The sequence below is a fragment of the Mesoplodon bidens genome (assembly GCF_964165515.1).
Source record: "Mesoplodon bidens genome assembly, chromosome: 13".
In the NCBI taxonomy this organism is placed as follows: Eukaryota; Metazoa; Chordata; class Mammalia; order Artiodactyla; family Ziphiidae; genus Mesoplodon; species Mesoplodon bidens.
Window position 1 is genome coordinate 17,505,134 of NC_138169.1, and position 24,770 is coordinate 17,529,903.

At 41.3% G+C, this 24,770-nt stretch overlaps 1 protein-coding gene across 1 annotated transcript in view; it reads right to left on the bottom strand.

The window, feature by feature from the left end:
• Positions 1-921: 921 nt before the first annotated feature.
• Positions 922-24,770, bottom strand: part of SPPL3 (signal peptide peptidase like 3) — a 116,716-nt gene continuing 92,867 nt past the window's right edge. Inside the window, exons 3-11 of the mRNA XM_081252507.1 lie at positions 19,418-19,506; positions 12,138-12,257; positions 11,289-11,367; positions 10,261-10,373; positions 5,786-5,892; positions 5,139-5,302; positions 4,196-4,395; positions 3,027-3,136; positions 922-2,053 (exon numbers count right to left, since the gene is read on the bottom strand). Coding sequence (XP_081108633.1) covers positions 1,982-2,053; positions 3,027-3,136; positions 4,196-4,395; positions 5,139-5,302; positions 5,786-5,892; positions 10,261-10,373; positions 11,289-11,367; positions 12,138-12,257; positions 19,418-19,506 — 1,054 coding nt within the window. The 3' untranslated portion in view covers positions 922-1,981. The remainder of the gene's footprint in view (positions 2,054-3,026; positions 3,137-4,195; positions 4,396-5,138; positions 5,303-5,785; positions 5,893-10,260; positions 10,374-11,288; positions 11,368-12,137; positions 12,258-19,417; positions 19,507-24,770) is intronic.

Sequence of the window (24,770 nt, forward strand, 5' to 3'; positions counted from 1 at the left end):
CACCCCCTGCTCTGCTCCCTGTTTAAGGGGCCCTTAGCATCCCCGAGGGCTAAAAAAGAAGTACAGCTGCTCAGCAGAGAGTACACGGGTGTACTTCTGGTCTTCACTAAACCCAGAGGCTGTTTTGAGTTCTGTGGACAGCAGAAGCCTCCGTTCTCTGACGTTTGTAGGCTGAACCAGAGCTGCAGGGGACCCCGTCTGGAGACAGACAGGGACTTCCTGAAGTCAGTCTCATGAACAGGCAGAGCAGGTAGGAGGGGACGGGAGCTCCATTTGGTACCAACAACCAAAAGTGAAGATGAGTAACAAAGGCTAGAAAGGAGTCATTTATTTAAAAAAAAAAAAAACCCAACAACAAAAAACATACAGCCTTCAGCAGGATCTGAAGACATGACGGAGGAGTGCACCATCCTCACCGCCACGTGCACCACCTGTGAGTGCCATCCACTGCGACCTCCAGCCATGGGGCCCACAGCGCCCCAGTTTATACACAGGTCACCTGCTTAAAGGAGAGCCCGGGAAACATGGGCCCTTCTCCAACCCCTGCTCTCAGGTGGGCAGGCCAATCCCCGGCTTCTCTCTGCCTCCAAACAACGGGCAATTTCCCCTCAGGCTGTGGACACCACTCCCACTAGTCACTGCTGGGACACTGGGTCTCCAGCCAAGGCCATAGCACACAGGCGGATTTAAGGGTCACAGCAGCTCATTCTTGCCACAATTCCTGGAACGTAGGGCCCATTTCCGGGGGTGTTTGACATTTGTCCCCAAAACCCAGTTGTCACAACAGGTAAACCAAGACTATAATCACAACAGCAAGGACAGGATCGTGTTGCTTTTTTCCTTTTTTTTTCTTAAAGGAGTGAGGGCATGGAAAATACAGCACACCAATGAAACAAAATGCCAAAAAAAAATACAAAAAAATAGAAAATAGAAAAATGTATTTACAAGTAGTACATTACTATGATCAGAAAGCACAAAGACACCTGCTGCTATAATACATGCACTGTTTCAAGAAGAAACTATCAAAAACCCTGCGAGGGAGAAGCCTGTAAAAATGAAAAAAGGGTCAAAAAGTTTTAACTTTTCATCCCTAATTTGCTACACTGATCAAAACCAAATGAGCATCCCCTAAAGTCCATGAGTATATCAGTACAAATACTATACTGTTTTTTAACTGCACGTTCAGTTGTGGAGGGAAAGACAGCCGCTTATCCATATACAAGGAAGCCAGAGTGAACTGCTCTACATGCTAAAAATTACAGCAAGCCCCTGTCTGCTATACAGCATGATCTTAGCAGGTTTTAATTTTTGTTGATTCATATATATCCATGTGCATGTGTGTGTGTATGTATAAAAACCGTGCCCTCGTTCACTGCCAACACAACATCTGGGTGGACATGAACTCATTACAACAAATTCTTATGTGTATGTTGTTAAGAAGTCACTCAGTGTCTGTGGATTTAATAAGTCACTTCACACCACAGAAAATATTTAATAAATCCAAAAAACGGAAAGAAGAATATAATGACAGAAGAGTTTCTGTCTCAGTTCTCTGAAACTGAGTCCCCCATAGGAAACTGGTCCCAAAAGTTCTTGAGGGTTCACTGAAGAAACCAGTTTGCTAATGTTTTTCATCCTTTTAGTGTTCAAAGGTATAGAACGACTCCTTGCCCTTGTCAGTTTAAACAGTCACATCTCCGTCCCCCAAAGGTTAACAGTCTGGTGCAGATCCATAAAAACAGGGGAGGGAGGAGCGCTGGGGAAGGCCTGTCACTTCAGGAGGGGCTCCAACCTCTCCAACGGCAGGAAGAGAAGGAACCACGCAGGCTCCAGCACCTCACTCCTGAAAATGCATAATCCGGTCACATGGCAGTCCTTAGACAGCTACATCTCCGAGTACCAGGCCAGCTCTAAGAGGAAACAAAACCACGCGTGGACAGAAAAGGACTGAGAGGCCATTCTGGTCGCTCTCTGTGATCCATCATACTTCCAGGAATCGGGAGCTGCTGGACTTGGAGTGGAATGGCTCAGACCACATCCGCCGTAGGTCACCCTGGGAAAGAAGGAACTTTACTAAGTCATAGATTTCAACTCGAGGCATACATACCTACAAGTCCATTCTGACTCCTGATCTCAGATTAGATTGCTTCTGTGGAGAATCAAAGAACATTCAAATTTTACTCATTGAAAAGTAACCCCTCATTCTTTGAAGAACTCCTAGAAGGGGTCTTAGGCCCCTTGAGAGGGTAAGAGCTTTTACCAACTCCATCCTGGTGGCAGTTTTATCACTTATGATTCAGATGATCTAGGCAAGATAATTAACCTCTGTGCCTGTTTCGTCATCTGTAAAATGTGGATGATAATATAAATCTTGTAAATCAGATAATGCCCTTAGTTTTTACAATGCATTTCTTAATTATTTCCAAACTTTAATGCAGAGTACTAAAGGGCTATTAGGTGGCAACAGGGTGCTGTTTTTTTTTTATTTTTATTTTTTGCAGGAGGCGGGCCTCTCACTGTTGTGGCTTCTCCCCTTGCAGGGCACAGGCTCCGAACGCGCAGGCTCAGCAGCCATGGCTCACGGGCCCAGCCGCTCTGCGGCATGTGGGATTCTCCCGGACCGGGGCACGAACCAGTGTCCCCTGCATCGGCAGGCGGACTCTCAACCACTGCACCACCAGGGAAGCCCCCAGGGTGCTGTTTTTTAAGAGAAGTAGGAAGTCTCTGTTGCGGGGCTTTAGGGATTTCAGTTAATTAATCTATGACCAGGTGGTAAGGGGTCTACTCATTAGTATTGTCAGCCAATGGCTGTAAGAACCTGGAAGAGGTTGCTAATATCAGGTTAGCAAAAACAAGCAAGCAAACAAACAAAATCCTCCCCAAACAACAAAAACAGAAAGATCCCACTCTCAAGATCAAGAGCTTAGGGTCTTAAGCAGAACCACCTCTAGCAAGGAGAATACATACCCAAGTCCAGGGTCAATGCCATGTTATTGCTTTCACTGGTTTATAACTGCCTCTCTCACCTTTAAATAGGCCATCGTGAGGAGTGGCAATAAGGTAAATGGCACCAAGTAGAGCAGGGCGGGCTGGGCTGCTCGGTGGATTCGGGACGCCACAGTAGCAGTGAGCAGACCTGCGAGGAGAGAGAAACATTTGTGAATAACTCCAAGGGGACAGCCCCGAGAGAGGAGAGCCACTGTTACCTGGCTGCTTCTTGGCACAGTCCTGAGATTGTACAGCTGTAATGTGACACATTCCATCCAATGGTGGGGAGTGAAATGCCCAGCTTGAGCAGGTAAAGAAACAGGGAGCAGCACAGCTTTTAAAAGCGTAGAATTCCAAGGACCTGTGAGTAGCCCAAGTCCCACTCCGTGCCCAGGTCCCCGGTTCCAGGCCTCATTTCAGCCCTGGGTGTGCCTGGTCTCCCTCTGTCTCCTGTGGTATATGATGATAGACTTGGAGGCAGAAGATCTGGGTTCAAGTTTCAACTCTGCTGCTTATGACAGCCATATAACCTTGGCTAAGGCCTTTCACATCTTGAGCCTCAGCCTGCGCATCCGTCTAATAGGGATACCACAGTTGCCCTGCCCCCACTCAGAGCCAGTGGAGTGGAGTGGCAATGAACCCACGCCTATGAGAGCACCGTGGACTATGAAGTGCTCCTTCAGTAGGAGGCACAGAGGCAAGAAAGGTGCTTCTTTCCGTTCACTGTCGTAGCGGTTGGAGTACAGACAGGTTACTAGCCCAATTACAACCGTCTCTTACTGTCTGCCCGAAACGGAGCTGGCTAGAGAAAAGCTGGCCAAGGGAGAGTCCGAGGTCAGAGGTGATGGAAATGTTAGAGCAGATGAAGGGAAGTATCTGTCTAATAAAGTAGGAAATAAACGTGACATTCGTTAAACTCAAGCCGAAGATTTCATCGCGTGGTAGGTCTTCTCAGCTTTGAGGCCTGACCACCCTTTTCCTGCAATGTTCTTCAAACATATTATTGGATAGGGAACTAGGCTGCTGGCCAACACATAGAGCATTTTTCATCTCGTGGGTCAGTTTTTTTTCCTTTGTGGTTGTTTATAACAGCAACCAGAGTCACTGCTTTCCTTTCATCTGGCATCTGCAGCTAGAAGACCTGATTTAATTCCAGGGGTAGGACAGCCAGAGAGGGGCCTGCATGCAGTCTCTCTGGTTCTCTTACCTACGAAGTATCCAATGAGGGTGCAGTGAAAGTAGGAAACCTTCTGCATGCGTCCGGAGATGTTGGCGGGTCCAGAGGCACTGCAGGAGTCACCGTTGGCTTGCTTTTTGTAATTGTCGTAACGAAGGACAAAGCACAACAGGAGTCCAGGCATCACGATGTCTCCAATGCCCAACATAGAGAAGTGACTGCCAGTGGAGCTGGAATGTAGTGTCACATGTCAGGGGTGCCGCCTTCTACAACCCCGTTTCTCCTCCTGCGCAAAGTCTGTTCACTTTCTAAGAAGTCAAAGAACTTATCTGAACGGTAGATGGCAATCTCTATGGGTTTAACAACACTCGTTTTTAAGAGTCCAGAGATTAAGAGCCACAACAGTACTGGCGATTGAGGTCTTCAGCCCCACCCTCAGCGCTTCGGGAGAGCACCGCATAAGTGACTGCTGGAGCCATCTGCTTGAGCGCTGCCGCCTCTAGAAACGTCAAGGAGCTCACTATGTGTCACATTCACTGCTAAGACTTCAAATAAGCACCTACTACTACCAGACATGGGAGATTAAAGCAGCACATTAATTTTTCCAAGATTATAGTTTCAGGAACTGTATAATTTTAGCATTAAGACATTTTTACAAATGTCTTAGAAGTAAAAAGATCCAGATTCTCCCATTAATTCCCTCTAGCCAACTTTAAACTATGGTAACAGCGGTAACAGGGTTGTTTGATAACATTATTCAGTATTAAAAAGCTGCACCTGTATCACTTAATGATCAGTCTTTGCAAGTTAAGTCAGTATTCTTGTCCTCATTTGTAAAATGGAGATGACTCACAACCCTTTTCCAGTCCAGCATCAGAATGCTGATGACAAAGACAGACAAACTGGGGAACAGAGGGCCAGAGGAAGGCAGTGTCCTCACCATCATGAGATGAGGCCGACACGCCAGTCTTACCTGGGGAAGACCAGTTTTCCAGGCAGAGACAGGCGAGGAACATCGCGCCCAACATTGGGCCCCAGGTGGAGCTTCCGGGATAGAACGTCAAGGGGATTGTCAGCAGGCTGTGTGGCCACCTTCACCATGACATTGCTATTAAAGATGTAGGCAGAGAAAAACACCTGCCGAGGGGAGAGTCACCTTTACCAGAGGGAGCTGGAAGCACCCCGATCTCAGCAACAGCCCTCTTTGTTCTTAAGAGCAGAGTCTCAGTACTGCATCATCAAGCTTTTTAGACTGCACGCTTTGAGGAGAAAGAAAATCTTTGCTCCTGTGTGTACGTGCAGATTTTTTCTCTCCACACCCACAGAGGAAGCCCTTACAGCAGAGCTGCCAGTGCTCCAGGGCAGAGAACCTTGCCTGCCTGCTCCCTTTTCCACCCCGAGAGTCACACGTGTACTCTCTATTGTAACAAGTCTCGACAAATACAGGCACGGAAAGCTGCCTGCTCACCTTTTAACAGGTACAGTGCAGGCCGGGAGTGGTCTCAGCCAGGAGGTACTCTGGCAAGCAGACTTTGGATATTTAGAGTTAAAAATTTTCCTGAGTGAATGTCCCAATTAAACACAAAGGAGAGCAGCAGCTCTGGGGAAACAGACACTCACCCAGAAGACATCGTAGATTAAAAGCCCTGAGAGAAGCAGGCAGGAGACCTTGAGGCTGGGCAGGCGGACGAAGGCGATCATAGCGACACAGAGACCCATGGCCAGGGCTGCAGAGGATACAGCAGTCAGTGTGGAGCACAGGCTCAGCTTCTCTCCACAAGCTACTCAGCTCATAAACCTAACAGAGTTTGTAAGTCCCCCCAAAAATCAGGCAGCCCTAAACCTCAGTCTAAGATGTTTACACCCTACTAGTGCAAAGTGTCCACCGTTAGCCCACTGTGACCTGCTCGTATTTGGGGAAATCCCTTTTCTCATGCTATAGATGGTGCTCAACTATCTAAGACCCAGGGGACTGTTCTGAATGCTAAAGCTCTAAGCCAAGCTCAGTTCTGGCCTCCCAGCTCTCATCTCCTGCTTCCCCCCATTACTTCAGATGCATTGCCCTTGCTCCTTTAAAGCCAATGCACACCCTAGATCACATCTTTTTCACTTACTTAAGGACACTGTTCCAGCCACTCATTTTACACTCATCCTCCCCACCTGGGTCTAAACTAAACACGACAACTCAGAACTGCTCAATGACAGGATTCTCCATGACTCCACACAATGTCATTCTATCCCTAATCTTCCAAACAAGAAACTCTGGGTTCTTTTTCATCTTATCGTAACCTTCATCATACACACTCAGGCTGCAACCACTCTGGGGTGCTCTTCTTGACTGTCACGGCACACCCTGGTCATGATTCTCATACTTCCTAGTGTGATGTGTGTATCCTTTCCCATTTTCTGTCTCTCTCCCCCACTTACTCTTCACTGCCATTGTCAAAAATCAGTTCACATCATTCCCTGCCTTAAATCACGAGGTCCCCTACTCTCTGATGGATCAAGTCCGACTGTGAAGGCATAACTCACACAGAATGGCACTGCACCACACGCGCTTGGCCTCAAGCCTTTCTTTTGCTCCTATGCCTCCACCTACTCCTTCTAAGTTGGGCGATAACCTCTTTCCAATCATGCCCACCAAGTCTCCCCACCGTACTCCATGTTTGAAGAGGCAGCATGCATCCCATCTGACTTCTTCAGAGAAGGTTCTTAATACAAGCATGTTGAATGAGAATCACTCCCACCCCCAACTGAACAGTGCCACCAGCCATGTCACATCCCTGAAACACACGCTCAACTATTCATCCAGTTTGCCCCTCTTTTTCTTCATTCATCAGCTTTTGCAAACATACCACACCACTTACTGGTCAAATTCTTTCAAGTCTTCCCAAATTTAAAAGATTAATTTGTAAGATGAAACTGAGTAGATAAAAAGTTATAGATTTAGTTCAAAAAACTCTGAAGTACTTTCTTTTTTTTTTTTTTTTTTTTTGCAGTATGCAGGCCTCTCACTGCTGTGGTCTTTCCCGTTGCGGAGCACAGGCTCTGGACGCACAGGCTCAGCAGCCATGGCTCACGGGCCCAGCCGCTTCGGGGCATGTGGGATCTTCCCGGACCAGGGCACGAACCCGTGTCCCCTGCATCGGCAGGTGGACTCTCAACCACTGCGCCACCAGGGAAGCCCTGAAGTACTTTCTTAATATTAATGCTTCTTGGTATAACTCTGAAAACATATTTCATGCCTTGCCCTTTAAAATAACCACATTTATCATTCTGTTTTCAGAAGAACATATTTCAGAATGTTACAGACACGTGCTAGAAAGCTATCTTTTCTGTTAATAGCAGAAAACAAGTCAAACACACATCAAATACCAATCTGAGAAACAAACAACTAAAAAGCTCAAAGACTCCGTTTTTTGTTTTTGTTATTTTTTGAGGGAAAACTAAGCTTGGTCACAAGGGCAATTTAACTAGTGTAAACTGGTAAGAGCTCCTTGGACAAGTAGATATTAGAAAGTAGCAACAATGACAGAAAACGATATAAAAGTTTACAAGTTAAGGCCAGTAAGGGTTTGGGGAGCCTCCCTAAACACTCAATGACAGCACCACTGTAGCTGAGCCATCCTCAGAGCTGCCAGGGACACAGTGCCTGGAGCAGAGGAGCCCCTCGGACCTGGCACTGCCTCCAAAGAGCTCTGTTCCAAGGTCTGGATTAGCCTCGTGGTTGCTTGGAATGGGTAACAGGAAAAAGTGTGATCCATACCCATAATCTCTGCTTTCCAAATTCCTCCCTTAAAAAAATTCTTTAGATAGTGTTACAAACAGTATAAAATTGACTTCTGTGTTTCAGCTTTCTTCCCTTCTGAAACACCAAGAAAGGAAAAGGTGATCAGACTTTGTGGGGCAGAGCAGTTAGATAAAATTTCGTGAGATTAATAAAGCAAACTATGAAAATAAGAGAAGTAATAAGGACTGAACGAAGAAAGAGGTGGAGATGGTTACAGGGTCTTCAATAAAAGTCTAACAATGTCTTAAGGGAGAGAACAGAAGAATAATGGCGGACTTTGAGAAATGTCCTTCTATCAAAACAACTATCAAGATGTTTTGATAGTAAGTATGAAACATACACAGGAGTTCTGTGACTGTGGTTAGTCACTTCTTAGAACCTGTTTCCTCTTCTGTAAAATAAGAACAATAATAGTACCTACTTCAAAGAGCTGTATTCAGGATTACATGAGAAAGTCCATGTAAAGCACCCAGCAGAGTGCCCAATGTATAAAAAGCACTCAATAAATGTTAGCTATTAGTACCTTTATAAAATGATATAGACATGTATTTATATTATTACACAAACGAAGTCTATCATATAGAGACTCTAACATATTATATGTCTCTAACATATTATATGACATACATTATATATTCCACATATATTTATATATAATATGGATATTATATTACAGTGTAATTCCATTTATATTAAGAAAGTATAGTCTACACAAAAATCTGTATTCCAATTTTCACAGTAGCATTATTCACAATAGCCAAAAAAGTGGAAACAACTGATGAATGGATAAATAAAATTGATGCATCTATACAATTAAACCGTATTTGGCCATAAAAAGGAATGGAGTACTGATACAAGTTACAACATGGATGAACCTTGAAAACATTATGCTGAGTGAAAGAAGGCAGACACAAAAGGTCATATGTAATTTTATTTAGGCAAAATGTCCACAAGAGGCAAATTCACAGAGACAGAAAGTAGATTAGTGGATGCCCGGGGCTGGGTGGGGAAACGAGGAAGTGACTGCTACTGGGTGTGGGTTTTGGAGGGTGGGTGTGAAGATGCTCTAAAACTAATTGTAGGGGACTTCCCTGGTGGCACAGAGGATAAGACTCTGCGTTCCCAAAGTAGGGGGCCCGGGTTCAATCCCTGGTCAGGGAACTATATCCCACATGCATGTTGCAACTAGGAGTTCACATGCCACAACTGAGGCGCCAGTGAGCCACAACTAAGACCCAGCGCAACCGAAATAAATTTAAAAAACAAACAAACAACAAAACAAACTGGGGACTTCCCTGGGGGCACAGTGGTTAAGAAGCCACCTGCCAATGCACAGGACATGGGTTCGAGCCCTGGTCCAGGAAGATCCCACATGCCGCAGAGCAACTAAGCCCGCGCGCCACAACTACCGAGCCTGTGCTCTAGAGCCCATGAGCCACAACTACTGAGCCCACATGCCACAACTACTGAAGCCCGCGTGCCTAGAGCCTGTGTTCTGCAACAAGAGAAGCCACTGCAATGAGAGGCCTGCGCACTGCAATGAAAAGTAGCCCCCACTCAGCAATGAAGACCAGCCCCTGCTCAGCAACGAAGACCCAATGCAGCCAAAAATAAAAACAATTAAAAAAACAAAAAAAACCCCAAAATGATTGTAGTGTTGGTTGCACAACTCTGCAAATATACTAAAAACCACCGAATCGTACACTTTATTTTTTTAATAAGTTTAATTAATTAATTAATTAATTAATTAATTTTGGTTGCACTGGGTCTTCATTGCTGCGCGCAGGCTTTCTCAAGTTGCAGCGAGCGGGAGCTACTCTTCGTTGTGGTATGCGGGCTTCTCACTGCGGTGGCTTCTCTGTTGCAGAGCACGGCCTCTAGGCACACGGGCTTCAGTAGTTGTGGCTTGCAGGCTCTAGAGCGTAGGCTCAGTAGTTGTGGCGCACAGGCTTAATTGCTCCATGACATGTGGGATCTTCTAGGACCAGGGCTCGAACTGGAGTCCCCTGCATTGGCAGGCGGATTCTTAACCACTGCACCACCAGGGAAGTACCCTGAATTGTACACTTTAAATAGGTAAATTGTATGGTATGTGAATTACATCCTAAAAAAGCTGTTATTAAAAAAGATCTTAAGAATGTAGGTAAAAATAATAAAAAATTTGATACATAACACCATCTTTGGACATCTAATTTTCATGGTAATCAGAGGTACCACTACTAAAACACAGAAAGTAGAGGAAGAGAGGACAAATTTAACCATAAATGATATTAAAATTTCAACTCGTCACATAGTAGTTACTTACCATCCATGAGAAGCCAATGGCCAGTGAGAACCCAGATGAGGACGAGCATGACAGACAGAGAGAATGATAGTAATTCAGCAGCAGTGAAACGCCCACAACAACCAAAGGAAATCCTGGAAAATACACAACATGTATTGGACTAATGGAGAATAAATTATATTCAGTAATCAAACTCTCCTTTGGTTCTTCATGATCAGAATTTGTGACGGCCAGATTAAAATAGTAGGCAATACCTAGATACCCAGAAATCCAAAATACCCAAATCTCTTTGGAAAAAACTACAGAAAGTTCAAAGGAATTATACTTCTGCACCCATTAGATAATGTACTTTTTATCCCAAGTTATCAACATGGGTATTGAGAGGTTTAAAGTGATAATATCAATCTTTAGAAAATCTAAATGTAGGGGAAATTCTAATTCTTATGAGGAAAACAAAATGAAGAAAGTCAACAATTCAATTCATTAAGCAAAGATGAATAAAATTAAGATGGTACATCTATGGTTATCACTAATTCCTGGGAAAATCAGCTGCCCCAAGTGACTGATTTCCTAAGTGCATACAGCATTCTCCATTAGCACAGCATTTTGTTTCCATGGAGCAACAGCTTTAGGAGTTAAGGTGTGAACACTGGGATTAAACCTAAGTGGCTAGTATATATTCTAGGTCATCAGAGACGAAAGGCAAAGAATGTTTGTGTCAAGCACTATTTTCATATTCCATTAACTAGTAAAGGAATGAAAATGTTGCTTCAAAAGAAAACTATCTTTCAATGTAATCAAAGCAAGGAAGCATATTACAGTGACTCTGACTTCCTAAGATTTGTTTGTATTTCCTCTGCTATGAAAAGGTGCAAAAAGAAGTACTATCTTACAGTTTTAAAAAAATCAAACTTTTCACTTTCCAGTCTTCTGGCATTTGTGTGCTTCAGTCAATACCAAAAATTTAGACCCCTAATACTGCCATCAAGTATGAGACAAAAACATACATATACAAGTTTACAATTTAGAGGAGAATCCCAAGTCCTTACTTGTTCTGAGGTGAACAGGGTCTTGTTAAATACTGGCACATCGGGAGAAGAAGAAAAGCAAAAGCTATCGTTGCAAGAACTAGAGAAAGAAAACGTATGGTTAATTTTTTTGTTTATTATTTTACTAAGCATAAGAAAAATGGCATGACTTAAGGAAACAATCATTGCCCAGAATACTTTTCTCGACAAGTGCATACAATAGTATTAATTAACTAGAGAAGAAAAGTATCTTTCTTTAGCACCACACAGACAACCTCTTAAAAAAAGATTACCTGATTTGAAGTAGGGGTAGCATTGGTAGGTTTTCTCTTTCTCACCTATCTCAACAAGAAATGATAAACAGCGGGCCAGGGTATGATCTAACAAGTCTAGCATTTTGATGTTTCACCCATGTCCATCATCTCTCAGCTTGAAAACTGATCAGATAGCTGACAGTCAAATTACTGTGATTAGCTATGAGTGTTTCTATCTGCAGAAACATGGGTAGGGGTTGCCAATGACTACTCTGCCAAACTGGACTTTCTGGTAACCTATCAGACAAGGAGCCACAGCCAAAGCAATCCTGCTCTGGTGCCACAAAGCTCATGAATTTTCAACCCCTGGCCTTTCATTCAGATTGGGTTGGCAGGTCTGAACTGATGATACAGGTATCAAGTATCTTGCAGGACTGAACTGATGATACAGGTATCAAGTGGTTCAAGGAGGAGTGGGGGGAGAAAAAGCCAGACTTATGAAGAAAAACTTGCACGGTGCAGTGTATAAATCTTAATTTTTGAATGATGATTTTAAAAAAGGTTTAAAAATTTCCTTTCAGCTTAATGTTAAGATCAGATAGAGGAACTCATTTACCTGCTGTACATATTGTAAAAACTACTTGAACTGAGTCAAAGAAGAAGAACATTACTAGGAGAGAGACAGATGCTCCAATTGGAAGGAACAGGGCCTGGGTAGAGTCAATAGTTTGGATACCTGAAAGAGAAAAAGGGACATATCAACAACTTACCTAATAGACACTGTACCCATGTACTTCAGATACATTAACTCATAAAATGCAGACAGTTCTAGGGATTAGTATATAAAATATAGATTATCTAGGCCCTTGGATTCTCTCCTTCCCAGTGAGACTGTGAGCTCCTTGCTGTCCTCATAGTGCCTTTATTATAGTAGGTGCCCAAGAAATACTTGTTGAATTGACTTACTACCTCCTGGTGCTAACCATCTGGATGACAGGGTGCCAAAACAAACAAACAAACAAACAAACAACAAACAAGAACATTAAGAGGTAGTAAAAATTCGTTTTAGTCAGTTTGAGTACATCTGTGGTCCTGTATATATAGGTTTGGTAAAAGAGGTGGTTTAAACCCCCTGACTAAAATAATTTCTCATCATCTGTGGATTTAATGTACTCATGTTAATTCTTCCCCATTGCTGCTAATAGTTGAGACTGACTTTGGCCGGGGAGGGGGGAGAACAAGATGTATCTGGAAACAGTAAATCAAAAACATTTCTTTGTGGGAACATTTTAAAGAGTAAATAGGAGATAAATGGGGGAACCAGAAGCTCTTGGGATAGAGCAGGATTTAGCACAGTGGTTCTCAAGTCTTGGCTGCTCATTAGAATCACCTGGACAGCTTTAAAAAAATCACAGTGCCCGGGCCCAACCCCAGAGCCAACTAAACTGAAATCTCAAGGGGTTAGTAGGTCCAGGAAAAACTCCCCACAAGATTTTATTTTGGGGGCTTCCCTCGTGGCACAGTGGTTAAGAATCCACCTGCCAGTGCAGGGGACACGGGTTCGAGCCCTGGTCCGGGAAGATCCCACATGCCGCAGAGCAACTAAGCCCATGCACTACAACTACTGAGCCTGCGCTCTAGAGCCTATGAGCCACAACTACTGAGCCCACGTGCCACAACTACTGAAGCCTGCACGCTTAGGGCCCGTGCTTCCCAACAAGAGAAGCCACCGCAATGAGAGGCCCGTGCGCCGAAACGAAGAGTAGTCCCTGCTCGCCACAGCTAGAGAAAGTCTGCGTGCAGCAACGAAGACCCAATGCAGCCAAAAATAAATAAATAAATTAAAAACAAAAACTGCTCATCAGTATTCAAATTTACCTGTCCTCAAGAAAGTTATTTAGGGATTTTTTTAACATCTTTATTGGAGTATAATTGCTTTACAATGGTGTGTTAGTTTCTGCTTTATAACAAAGTGAATCAGTTATACATATACATATGTTCCCATATCTCTTCCCTCTTGCGTCTCCCTCCCTCCCACTCTCTCTATCCCACCCCTCTAGGTGGTCACAAAGCACCGAGCTGATCTCCCTGTGCTATGCGTATTTAGGGATTTTTGTGAAATGAATATTAAATATTTCTAACAAACAAAATTGCTTCTTATTGGCTAGGTAGATGAGTCAAATAATTCACTAAGGAATAGGGCAATTCAATTTCAGAAGAGTGAGCCATGTGTCAAGACAAACAGAAATGATCTGGAGAAGAGTCTGACCTGAACTGCAGTCAAACCCATTCATCTTGGCCCGTGGATAGGTTTTCTTTTTTTTTGGGGGGGGGCGCATATCTTAAAGTATCTTATGGGCATTTGTAAGGCAAAACTCTATGAACTCTCTAACTAAATTTCACCTAAATAGTTGTTTTTATTTGAGTGTTCTACAACAGTTCAAAGAACTACTTGAGGAAGCTAGAGTTCAGGTGACTTTCACAACAGAAAATAATGGTTTCTCAAATAAATGATTATTTGTTATATAAGAAACAAATCTTTTTAAAAAAATCTATAAATCTGAAAACACACACTCACACTCCCCTCCTTCTGTAAAACAAAGCATCATATAGGCTACAGATTAATTACACTGGTTTAAAATATGAGAAGAAAAAAAATCAAATGACTGGCTAGAACAAAGACTGTTTACTAAAGCAGGCATATAAGTATTTGTTTATAATCAATCTAAATTTTACAAGTTCAGTCTGCAATTAAAATGTGAAACAGAATACAAAGAACCTTTCTAGAATATTAGATAGAATGCACAGATTTTTGTTTGTTTGTTTGTTTGTTTTGTTTTTTTGCGGTACACGGGCCTCTCACTGTTGTGGCCTCTCCTGTTGTGGAGCACAGGCTCCGGACGCGCAGGCCCAGCGGCCGTGGCTCACGGGCCCAGCCGCTCCGCGGCATGTGGGATCCTCCCAGAGCGGGGCATGAACCCGTGTCCCCCGCATCGGCAGGAGGACCCCCAACCACTGCGCCACCAGGGAAGCCCCAGATTTTTGTTTTTTGAAAGCACAGATTTTAAACCAGTAAGTATTAGACATCATTTCCATTAGTTTTATAGAAGGACTGCCCAAGAGAGTTTATCAAACAGCAACGTCACAGGGCAAGTGAAGCTCCTTTAATCGCTGACAATATGTTACCAAAAATAATGTACACAACTCTAATACTGCACTTCCTAAAGGTCTGGAAATAATGGTCCTGAAGGGGAAGGAGCTAATTAATTAGAAATTTTAGCCAAACTCCAGTGACAAAACAAAACAGAGCAAAAGCAAAACAGAGCAGCCATAATTGGGCGGACTTACTCAACTGCAGTGGCATTATCCTTAAAGGCAAAATCAACGTAAGAAACAGGCATGATGATGGAATTAAAAATTATGTACAGACACATTATTTTTTGTATTTAGTGAACAGGTTGCAGAGCAATACGCCAATGTAGTACTGATAACTGTTTATGAAAGTTACTGATTTTGCACCTCCATGAGAGAAGCAACGGATTTTTTTTTAAAAACTCATTTCCAGAGCTTATGGGGTTTGCAGTCTAGGTGGGGAGATTAAGATGTGTTTCTCTATTAATGAAGAGAATTCTAACTGTACATCTCCATCAGTCTTCACAGTTCAAATAAATTATAGGGGAAGCCTAGTAAAGAACTTCAAGATATCAGATAACTGGAGGTGGGGGCAGGGTTTAAACCCTCTTAATGCTAATTAGATGAAGGAGTGGTGTGCCAGAAGGGGAAAATTTCTATATAGGTTTCCTGGGGCAGATTCAGGGATAAGACAGGAGTTAGAACAAGGTTAGGGAAAATCAGAGAGGACCTGGAAGGAACTCCCTCCCCTCCACTTTCTAACCATTTTTACTGTAAAACATAACACACATACAGAAAAGTACATGAAACAAAGATGTAGAGTTCAGTGAATCATCACATGGCTAATACCACCCAGGTCAAGAAAGAGAACCTTGCCAAGGCCATAAGTCTTTCTTTTGTCCCTCCCAATCACTGCTCTTTCTCTTTCCCCCAAAGGGAACTACTATTATATCCTGGCTTTTACAGTACTTTTTATTTGCTTTATGTTTTCTACCAAGCATGCATCCTAAAATACTAATATTTATTTTGCCTGTTTTCTGAACTTACTATATACACTGAATTATGTAGTATGTATTTTTTTGTGTCTGGCTTCTTTCACTCAACATTGTTAGAAACATCCATGCTGTTATACATAGCTGTAGTTCACTAATTTTCATGTCTTTTTCACAAATTCCTTGATTCGTATTTTGGGAGTAGGCAACTGCAACTTTTAAAAAACCTATATCTACTCTTTCTCCTTCATTAATTAGTTCATTACACTTGGCCAAATCTTAACACTAAAGTCATACTCTCCTTTTCTTAGAACTCCCCCCAGTTCTTCTTCATTGTTAAGCATTTCAATCTCCTCAGCACCTACACCATCTCATGTTTCTGTTCATTTTTCTGGCTATTATTATTTCTTTGATTTTTGATGACTGCATCCAATTTTCCATGCCACCCCTTCAAACTGGAATGATACCATATTCCATAATCAAGTTCTGGCCTTCTCTGCAATGGCCATTTCTTACATTATGTTTTTCCTGATTATGTGGAAGTGGACTGCATTCTGTCCTGGTCTGTGCTTATCCTTTTTGGTATCCATGGCCCAGATTAGGCACTGAAGAAATACTTTTGTTGAGGATAATTTTAGCACAACACAGGAGGTAGATTTAAGGAAATTACCATTAAACAACCACCAACTACTCTTTAGATGCTGATTAACAATGAGAAATACAAAACTCATGTTACCAGGTAAATTCCTTCCACTGCATGGACTGACTTAACCATTTATTTATTTGAGGATAAAATGGTACTTAGATACATACTATTGATTTCTTTTAGATTTATGTGATGCAATGCACAACAGATTTGTAATCTGGTTTAAGCACATCATTTGTATATATGCTATATAACAGGAATTTAAAGGAGTTTCAAGTGTATGTAGTGATTTGGTTTAAACTATTGATAGAAGGTAAGCTGCTATGTAATAATTTAACCCTAAAATTGGATACTGACACTGGGTTTTACCTGGTTCCTGTGAAGTTATTGGTATGGTATTTTACTTAATATAAGGATCTGTGTCATAAGTTTTTGTGTGTGTGTGTCATAAGTTTAAGAAAAGGCTCATTCTATTTAAATGATTCTACTTACTGTATTTGTCATGCCCTCTTTACATTGCTGGGGACAATGAAACACATTTAACTCAGTGAAAATTGGGCAAGTATAATTTAGTTGATGGGGTATTATAATAACTAGAGAAAATGAAATAGATATTAAGTGATCTCTTTTCAATTTAGTTTCTAAGATCCTCCATCAATATTCTATTAAACTTTATATTAGATCTCCAGTCTTTCCTATTAGGCGGTGACCTTGATTTGTCCTACAAGTCACGCTTATTCTCCTCCTCTGTGCCTGTATTATATGCTCTTCCCACCTGGAGGAACTTCTCCAGCAATCCAAGTTCACTGTTTCATGTCAAATTCACTTTCTCCAGGAGAGTCCCTTACTAACTTGATCCACTGTTGCTCACTTTGGCTTGCCTTTCTCTTTTTTCTCTTTGTACATGGATGTCAAAATGACTTCCCTCTGGTGCTTACTCTGATCGACTGATAGTAGATTCTTGTTCAGAAGGATTCTGAGGCTATGGTAAGGGTCCATGAGAAAAAGTACCTGCTCTAGGTATAGTATGGAAAGTGGTATTTGCTCTGTCTTAGCACTTTATTAACACCTTGGGAAGTATTTTGGCCACACTGCCTACGTGACGGCTTGAGTACCAGCTCTTGTACTTTTGCATCTTTCAAAATATCTCTTAGTATTATCAAATCAAGTCTCCTTACTTCCAATTCAGTTCTCTTTCTATAATAAGCATTACCAATTTTCTAGTACAATTTACATACCATAAAATTTACCCAGTTTAAGTGTGTAGTTCAATACCTTTTTTTTTGTTTTTGGTAAGTTTACCAAGTGTGAAACCATCACTATAATCTAGTTTTAGAATATCTTCATCACCTCAAGAAGATCCCTCATGCCAGTTTACTGTTAATTCTCCTTCCCATCCCTTGCCCCAAGCAACCACAAATCTGTTTTCTGTCTCTATATAGTTGCCTTTTTGGAAATTTCATATAAAAGGACTCATAAAATACGTAGTTTTTCTATCTGGCTTTTTTTACTTAACAATTTTTTTTTAATTAATTAATTTATTTAGTTATTTTTGGCCGCGTTGGGTCTTTGTTGCTGCACGTGGGCTTTTTTTTTTCTAGTTGGGGCGAGCGGGGGCTACTCTTCCTTGCAGTGAGCAGGCCTCTCATTGCGGTGGCTTCTCTTGTTGCGGAGCACGGGCTCTAGGCGCGCGGGCTTCATTAGTTGTGGCACGTGGGCTCAGTAGTTGTGGCTCACGGACTCTAGAGCGCAGGCTCAGTAGTTGTGGCGCACGGGCTTAATTGCTCTGCGGCATGTCAGATCTTCCCGGACCAGGGTTCGAACCCGTGTCCCCTGCATTGGCAGATGGATTCTTAACTACTGCGCCACCAGGGAAGCCCTACTTAACAATTAAAAAAAAATTAATTAATTTTATTTTTGGTTGCGTTGGGTCTTCGCTGCTGTGTGCGGGCTTTCTCTAGTTGCGGTGCGTGGGCTTCTCATCATGGTGGCTTCTCATTTCGGAGCATGGGCTCTAGGTGCACAGGCTTCAGTAGTTGTTCCTTGCGGGCTTAGTTGCTCCGTGGCACGTGGGATCTTCCCGGACCAGGGCTCGAACCTGTGTTCCCTGCGTTGGCAGGCAGATTCTTAACCACTGCGCCACCAGGGAAGCCCTTAACAGTGTTTTGAGGTTCATCTATGTTGGAGCATATTTCAGTAATTAACTTTATTTAATGCTGAATAGTATTCCATTGTATGGACATACCGTATTTTGTTTATCCATTAACTAGCTTATTGATCTTTGAGTTGCTTCTACTTTTTGGCTATGATGAATAATGCTGCTGAATACTTGCCATATAGCACACTTCTGTTTTTTCAAAGCAAATATTCTTTAAAATCTTAAGTATCAGAAAAGATACAATAGTTTTACAATTACTTCAAGTAGCTATCTTTAAGAATCACTAAATGAATTTATGATCAACACCTACAAAATTATCAACCTCACCAAAGGATTTAAATGAAGTTATAAGCAGGCAGATACCCACCTATCCTGTTCGTCTTTAAGAAAATAAAGAGGGCTTCCCTGGTGGCACAGTGGTTGGGAATCTGCCTGCCAATGCAGGGGACACGGGTTCAAGCCCTGGTCCAGGAAGATCCCACATGCAGCGGAGCACCTAAGCCCGTGTGCCACAACTACTGAGCCTGTGCTCTAAAGCCCGCGAGCCACAACTACTGAAGCCTGCGTGCCTAGAGCCCATGCTCTGCAACAAGAGAAGCCATCACAATGAGAAGCCCGCGCACCGCAACAAAGAGTAGCCCCCGCTCGCCACAACTAGAGAAAGCCCGCACACAGCAACGAAGACCCAATGCAGCCAAAAACAATAAATAAAGTAAAATAAATTTATTAAAAAAAAGAAAATAAAGAATCTTGGCAGCAAGCTTTTAGGCATGAATTAAAAGCAGTACACAAGGAATCCGTAGTTCAGGTTCAGAACATAAGACTTTAACAAATTATACCATATAGATTTAATTTTATCATTATACCAAACATAATCCTTGAACCCAGTAAATTATCTACTGGGATTATAGAAAGAATCAAATTAAGATAACTACATGTAGAAAACTAATTGTCATAAAATGCCTTACTATTATTGGTGCTGTTGCCATTGAAAGACCCAGAAGAACTGTTACTGTCTTTCTCCTTATCTTGATTTTCAAAGTCCATATTAAGGGACCTGTGGGAAAAAATTGTATAAGTAAGTTTTAGTTTTACTTAAGAAGCAGACCAGAAAAGTCAGTAATGAAACATACTTTTAAATGCTAAAGCATTAGGAAAGAAAGGAAGATCTCTTTGAACAGCTCTGCAAAACACTTCTTGATGCCACATTTAAAAAAACAATCTACATTCCTTACAGTGTCAGTTCAAGAGCTTTCCTGACTGCAGGTAAAAGCATTCCATTGTGGCTGAATATTCCAGCCATATCTCTGTGCACATCTTTAATTACTTCCTTATGCTAAATACCTAGAAGGAGAAATATTGGGTCAAAAGGCAAGCACAATTTTGAGACTTTTACATACCACACAATTGCTTCCAAAAAGGGTGGACCAATTCACTCTCTGAGAACAGTGTATAAGAGCACTTGTTTCTCTACACCTTGCCAGCTCTCATTCAACAACACGGATTTGAGTTTTTGCTATATCTGGGAATATCCAAGGTACTGGAGAGACAATAAAGAGTGAGTAAGATATGCTCTCATGGATTTTACATTCGAAGAGGGGGGAGACTGACAATAAACAAGAAAAATAAGTTAAATATAGGGTATGCTAATTGTAAGAGCTAAGGAGAAAAGGCAGGAAATGGAGAGGGTAGATCTGACATTTTAAACAGGGTAGGCAAGGGAAGGCCGCACTGGTGTGATTTCTGAGTCAAGACCTGAAGGAAGTAGACACAGTCAATCTGGGGGGCTAAAAATGCTGTCTCTGTCCTAATTTAGAATTCTTTAACTATTAAACAATTTTATGTACCTGAGCTTGCCCATTTTCTCTTTTTGTGAACTAACTGTTCAAGTCCTTAGCTCATTTTCTACTACTGCGTTCCTTTAAAGTGTTTGTGCGTCCAAAAGAACTTCCTGTGATGGTGGAAATGTTCGGTACCTGCACTGACCCATTTGGTAGATATTAGCCACGTGAACACTTGAAATGTGGGAGCACAACTGAGGAACTGAATTCTACATTTTATTTCATTTTAATTAATTTAAATTTAAATAATTGGAGAGCTAAAACTATAAAACTTTAGAAAAAAATCTTCGTGACCTTGGATTTGGCAGTGGATTCTTACATATGACACCAAACACACAAGTGAAAATTTGATAAACTGGATTTCATCAAAATTAAAACCTTGTGTGCTACAAAGAACACTTTCAAAAAAATGAAAACACAACCCCAAAGGATGGGAGAAAATATGTGCTATTATGTATCTGATAAGGGCCTTACATTTAGAATACAGAAAGAACTCCTCCAATTCAATACTAAAAAGACAACCCAATTAAAAAGTGGGCAGACTCTGAATAAATATTTCTCCAAAGAAGATAAGCAAATGGCCAATGAGCACATGGAAAGTTCTTTTGTTTTTTACACATATATACATGTACATGAAATATTTTTATTGTTGTTAGTTTTACAAAAACAGGGTCATATTATTCACATTTTCTGCATCTTCTTTTCCTTTTTATTTTGAATTTTATTTTTATTTTTTTAAACAGCAGGATCTTATTAGTCATCCATTTTATACACATCAGTGTATACATGTCAATCCCAATCTCCCAATTCAGCACACCACCACATCCACCCCCTGGGGCTTTCCCCCCTTGGTGTCCATACGTTTGTTCTCTACATCTGCGTCACTATTTCTGCCCTGCAAACCAATTCATCTGTACCATTTTTCTAGGTTCCACATATATATGTTAATATACGATATTTGTTTTTCTCTTTCTGACTTACTTCACTCTGTGTGACAGTCTCTAGATTCATCCACGTCTCTACAAATGACCCAATTTCGTTCCTTTTTATGGCTGAGTAATATTCCATTGTATATATGTACCACAACTTCTTTATCCATTCATCTGTCAATGGGCATTTAGGTTGCTTCCATGACCTGGCTATTGTAAATAGTGCAGCAATGAACACTGGGGTGCATGTGTCTCTTTGAATTATGGTCTTCTCTGGGTATATGCCCAGTAGTGGGATTGCCGGGTTATATGGTAATTCTATTTTTAGTTTTTTAAGCAACCTCCATACTGTTATCCATAGTGGCTGTATCAATTTACATTCCCACCAACAGTGCAAGAGGGTTCTCTTTTCTCCACACCCTCTCCAGCATTTGTTGTTTGTAAATTTTCTGATGATGCCCATTCTAACTGGTGTGAGATGATACCTCACTGCAGTTTTGATTTACATTTCTCCAATAATTAGTGATGTTGAGCAGCTTTTCATGTGCTTCTTGGCCAGCTGTATGTCCTCTCTTTGGAGAAATGTCTATTTAGGTCTTCTGCCCATTTTTGGATTGGGTTGTTTGTTTTTTTTTAATATTGAGCTGCATGAGCTGTTTATATATTTTGGAGATTAATCCTTTATCTGTTGATTCTGAGGGTTGTCTTTTTTTGTTTTTGCGGTACGTGGGCCTCTCACTGTTGTGGCCTCTCCCGTTGCGGGGCACAGGCTCCGGACACGCAGGCTCAGCGGCCATGGCTCATGGGCCCAGCCGCTCCGCGGCGTGTAGGATCTTCCCAGACCAGGGCACAAACCCGCGTCCCCTGCATCGGCAGGAGGACTCTCAACCACTGCGCCACCAGGGAAGCCCCTGAGGGTTGTCTTTTTGTCTTGTTTGTAGTTTCCTTTGCTTTGCAAAAGCTTTTAAGTTTCATTAGGTCCCATTTGTTTATTTTTGTTTTTATTTCCATTACTCTAGGAGGTGGATCAAAAACATCTTGCTGTGATTTATATCAAAGAGTGTTCTTCCTATGTTTTCCTCTAAGAGTTTTATAGTGTCCGATCTTACATTTAGGTCTCTAATCCATTCTGAGTTTATTTTTGTGTATGGTGTTAGGGAGTGTTCCAATTTCATTCTTTTACATGTAGCTGTCCAGTTTTCCCAGCACCACTTATTGAAGAGACCGTCTTTTCTCCATTGTATATCCTTTCCTCCTTCGTCATAGATTAGTTGACCATAGGTGTGTTGGTTTATCTCTGGGCTTTCTATCCTGTTCCATTGATCTACATTTCTGTTTTTTCGCCAGTACCATATTATCTTGATTACTGTAGCTTTGTAGTATAGTCTGAAGTCAGGGAGTCTGATTCCTCCAGCTCCGTTTTTTTCCCTCAAGACTGCTTTGGATATTAGGGGTCTTTTGTGTCTCCATACAAATTTTAAGATTTTTTGTTCTAGTTCTGTAAAAAATGCCACTGGCAATTTGATAGGGATTGCACTGAATCTGTAGATTGCTTGGGGTAGTACAGTCATTTTCACAATATTGATTCTTCCAATCCAAGAACATGGTATATCTCTACACCTGTTGGTATCATCTTTAATTTATTTCAACAGTGCCTTATAGTTTTCTGCATACAGGTCCTTTGTTTCCCTAGGTAGGTTTATTCCTAGGTATTTTATTCTTTTTGTTGCAATGGTAAATGGGAGTGTTTCCTTAATTTCTCTTTCAGATAGTTCATCATTAGTGTATAGAAATGCCAGAGATTTCTGTGCATTAATTTTGTATCTGCAACTTTACCAAATTCATTGATTAGCTTTAGTAGTTTTCTGGTAGCATCTTTAGGATTCTCTATGTATAGTATCATGTCATCTGCAAACAGTGACAGTTTTACTACTTCTTTTTCAATTTGTATTCCTTTTCTTTTTCTTCTCCGATTGCCATGGCTAGGACTTGCAAAACTATGTTGAATAACAGTGGCGAGAGTGGACATCCTTGCCTTGTTCCTGATCTTAGAGGAAATGCTTTCAGTTTTTCACCATTGAGAATGATGTTTGCTGTGGGTTTGTTGTATATGGCCTTTATTATGTTGAGGTAGGTTCCCTCTATGCCCACTTTCTGGGGAGTTTTTATCATAAATGGGTGTTGAATTTCGTCAAAAGGTTTTTCTGCATCTACTGAGATGATCATATGGTTTTTATCCTTCAATTTGTTAATATGGTGCATCACATTGATTGATTTGCATATATTGAAGAATCCTTGCATCCCTGGGATAAATCCCACTTGATCATGGTATATGATCCTTTTAATGTGTTGTTGGATTCTGTTTGCTAGCATTTTGTTGAGGATTTTTGCATCTATATTCATTAGTGATATTGGTCTGTAATTTTCTTTTTTTGTAGTAACTTTGTCTGGTTTTGGTGTCAGGGTGATGGTGGCCTCATAGAATGAGTTGGGGAGTGTTCCTTCCTCTGCAATTTTTTGGAAGAGTTTGAGAAGGATGGGTGTTAGCTCTTCTCTAAATGCTTGACAGAATTCACCTGTGAAGCCATCTTGTCCTGGACTTTTGTTTGTTGTAAGATTTTTAATCACAGTTTCAATTTCATTACTTGTGATTGGTCTGTTCATATTTTCTATTTCTTCCTGGTTCAGTCTTGGAAGGTTATACCTTTCTAAGATTTGTCCATTTCTTCCAGGTTGTCCATTTTATTGGCACAGAGTTGGTTGTAGTAGTCTCTTAGGATGCTTTGTATTTCTGCAGTGTCTGTTGTAACTTCTCCTTTTTCATTTCTAATTTTACTGATTGGAGTCCTCTCCCTCTTTTTCTTGATGAGTCTGGCTAATGGTTTATCAATTTTGTTTATCTTCTTAAAGAACCAGCTTTTAGTTTTATTGATCTTTGCTATTGTTCTTTTTGTTTCTATTTTATTTCTGCTCTGATCTTTATGATTTCTTTCCTTCTGCTAACTTTGGGTTTTGTTTGTTCTTCTTTCTCTAGTTCCTTTATGTGTAAGGTTAGATTGTTCATTCGAGATTTTTCTTGTTTCTTGAGGTAGGCTTGTATAGCTATAAACTTCCCTCTTAGAACTGCTTTTGCTGCATCCCACAGGTTTTGGATCGTTGTGTTTTCATTGTCATTTGTCTCTAGGTAGTTTTTGATTTCCTCTTTTATTTCTTCAGTGATCTCTTGGTTATTTAGTAATGTATTGTTTAGCCTCCATTTGTTTGTGTTTTTTACATTTTTTCCCCTGTAATTGATTTCTAATCTCATAGCACTGTGGTCAGAAAAGATGCTTGATATGATTTCAATTTTCTTAAATTTACTGAGGCTTGATTTGTGACCCAAGATGTGATCTATCCTGGAGAACGTTCCATGCGCACCTGAGAAGAAAGTGTAATCTGCTGTTTTTGGATGGAATGTCCTATAAATATCAGTTAAATCTATCATGTCTATTGTGTCATTTAAAGCTTGTGTTTCCTTGTTAATTTTCATTTTGCATGATCTGTCCGTTGGT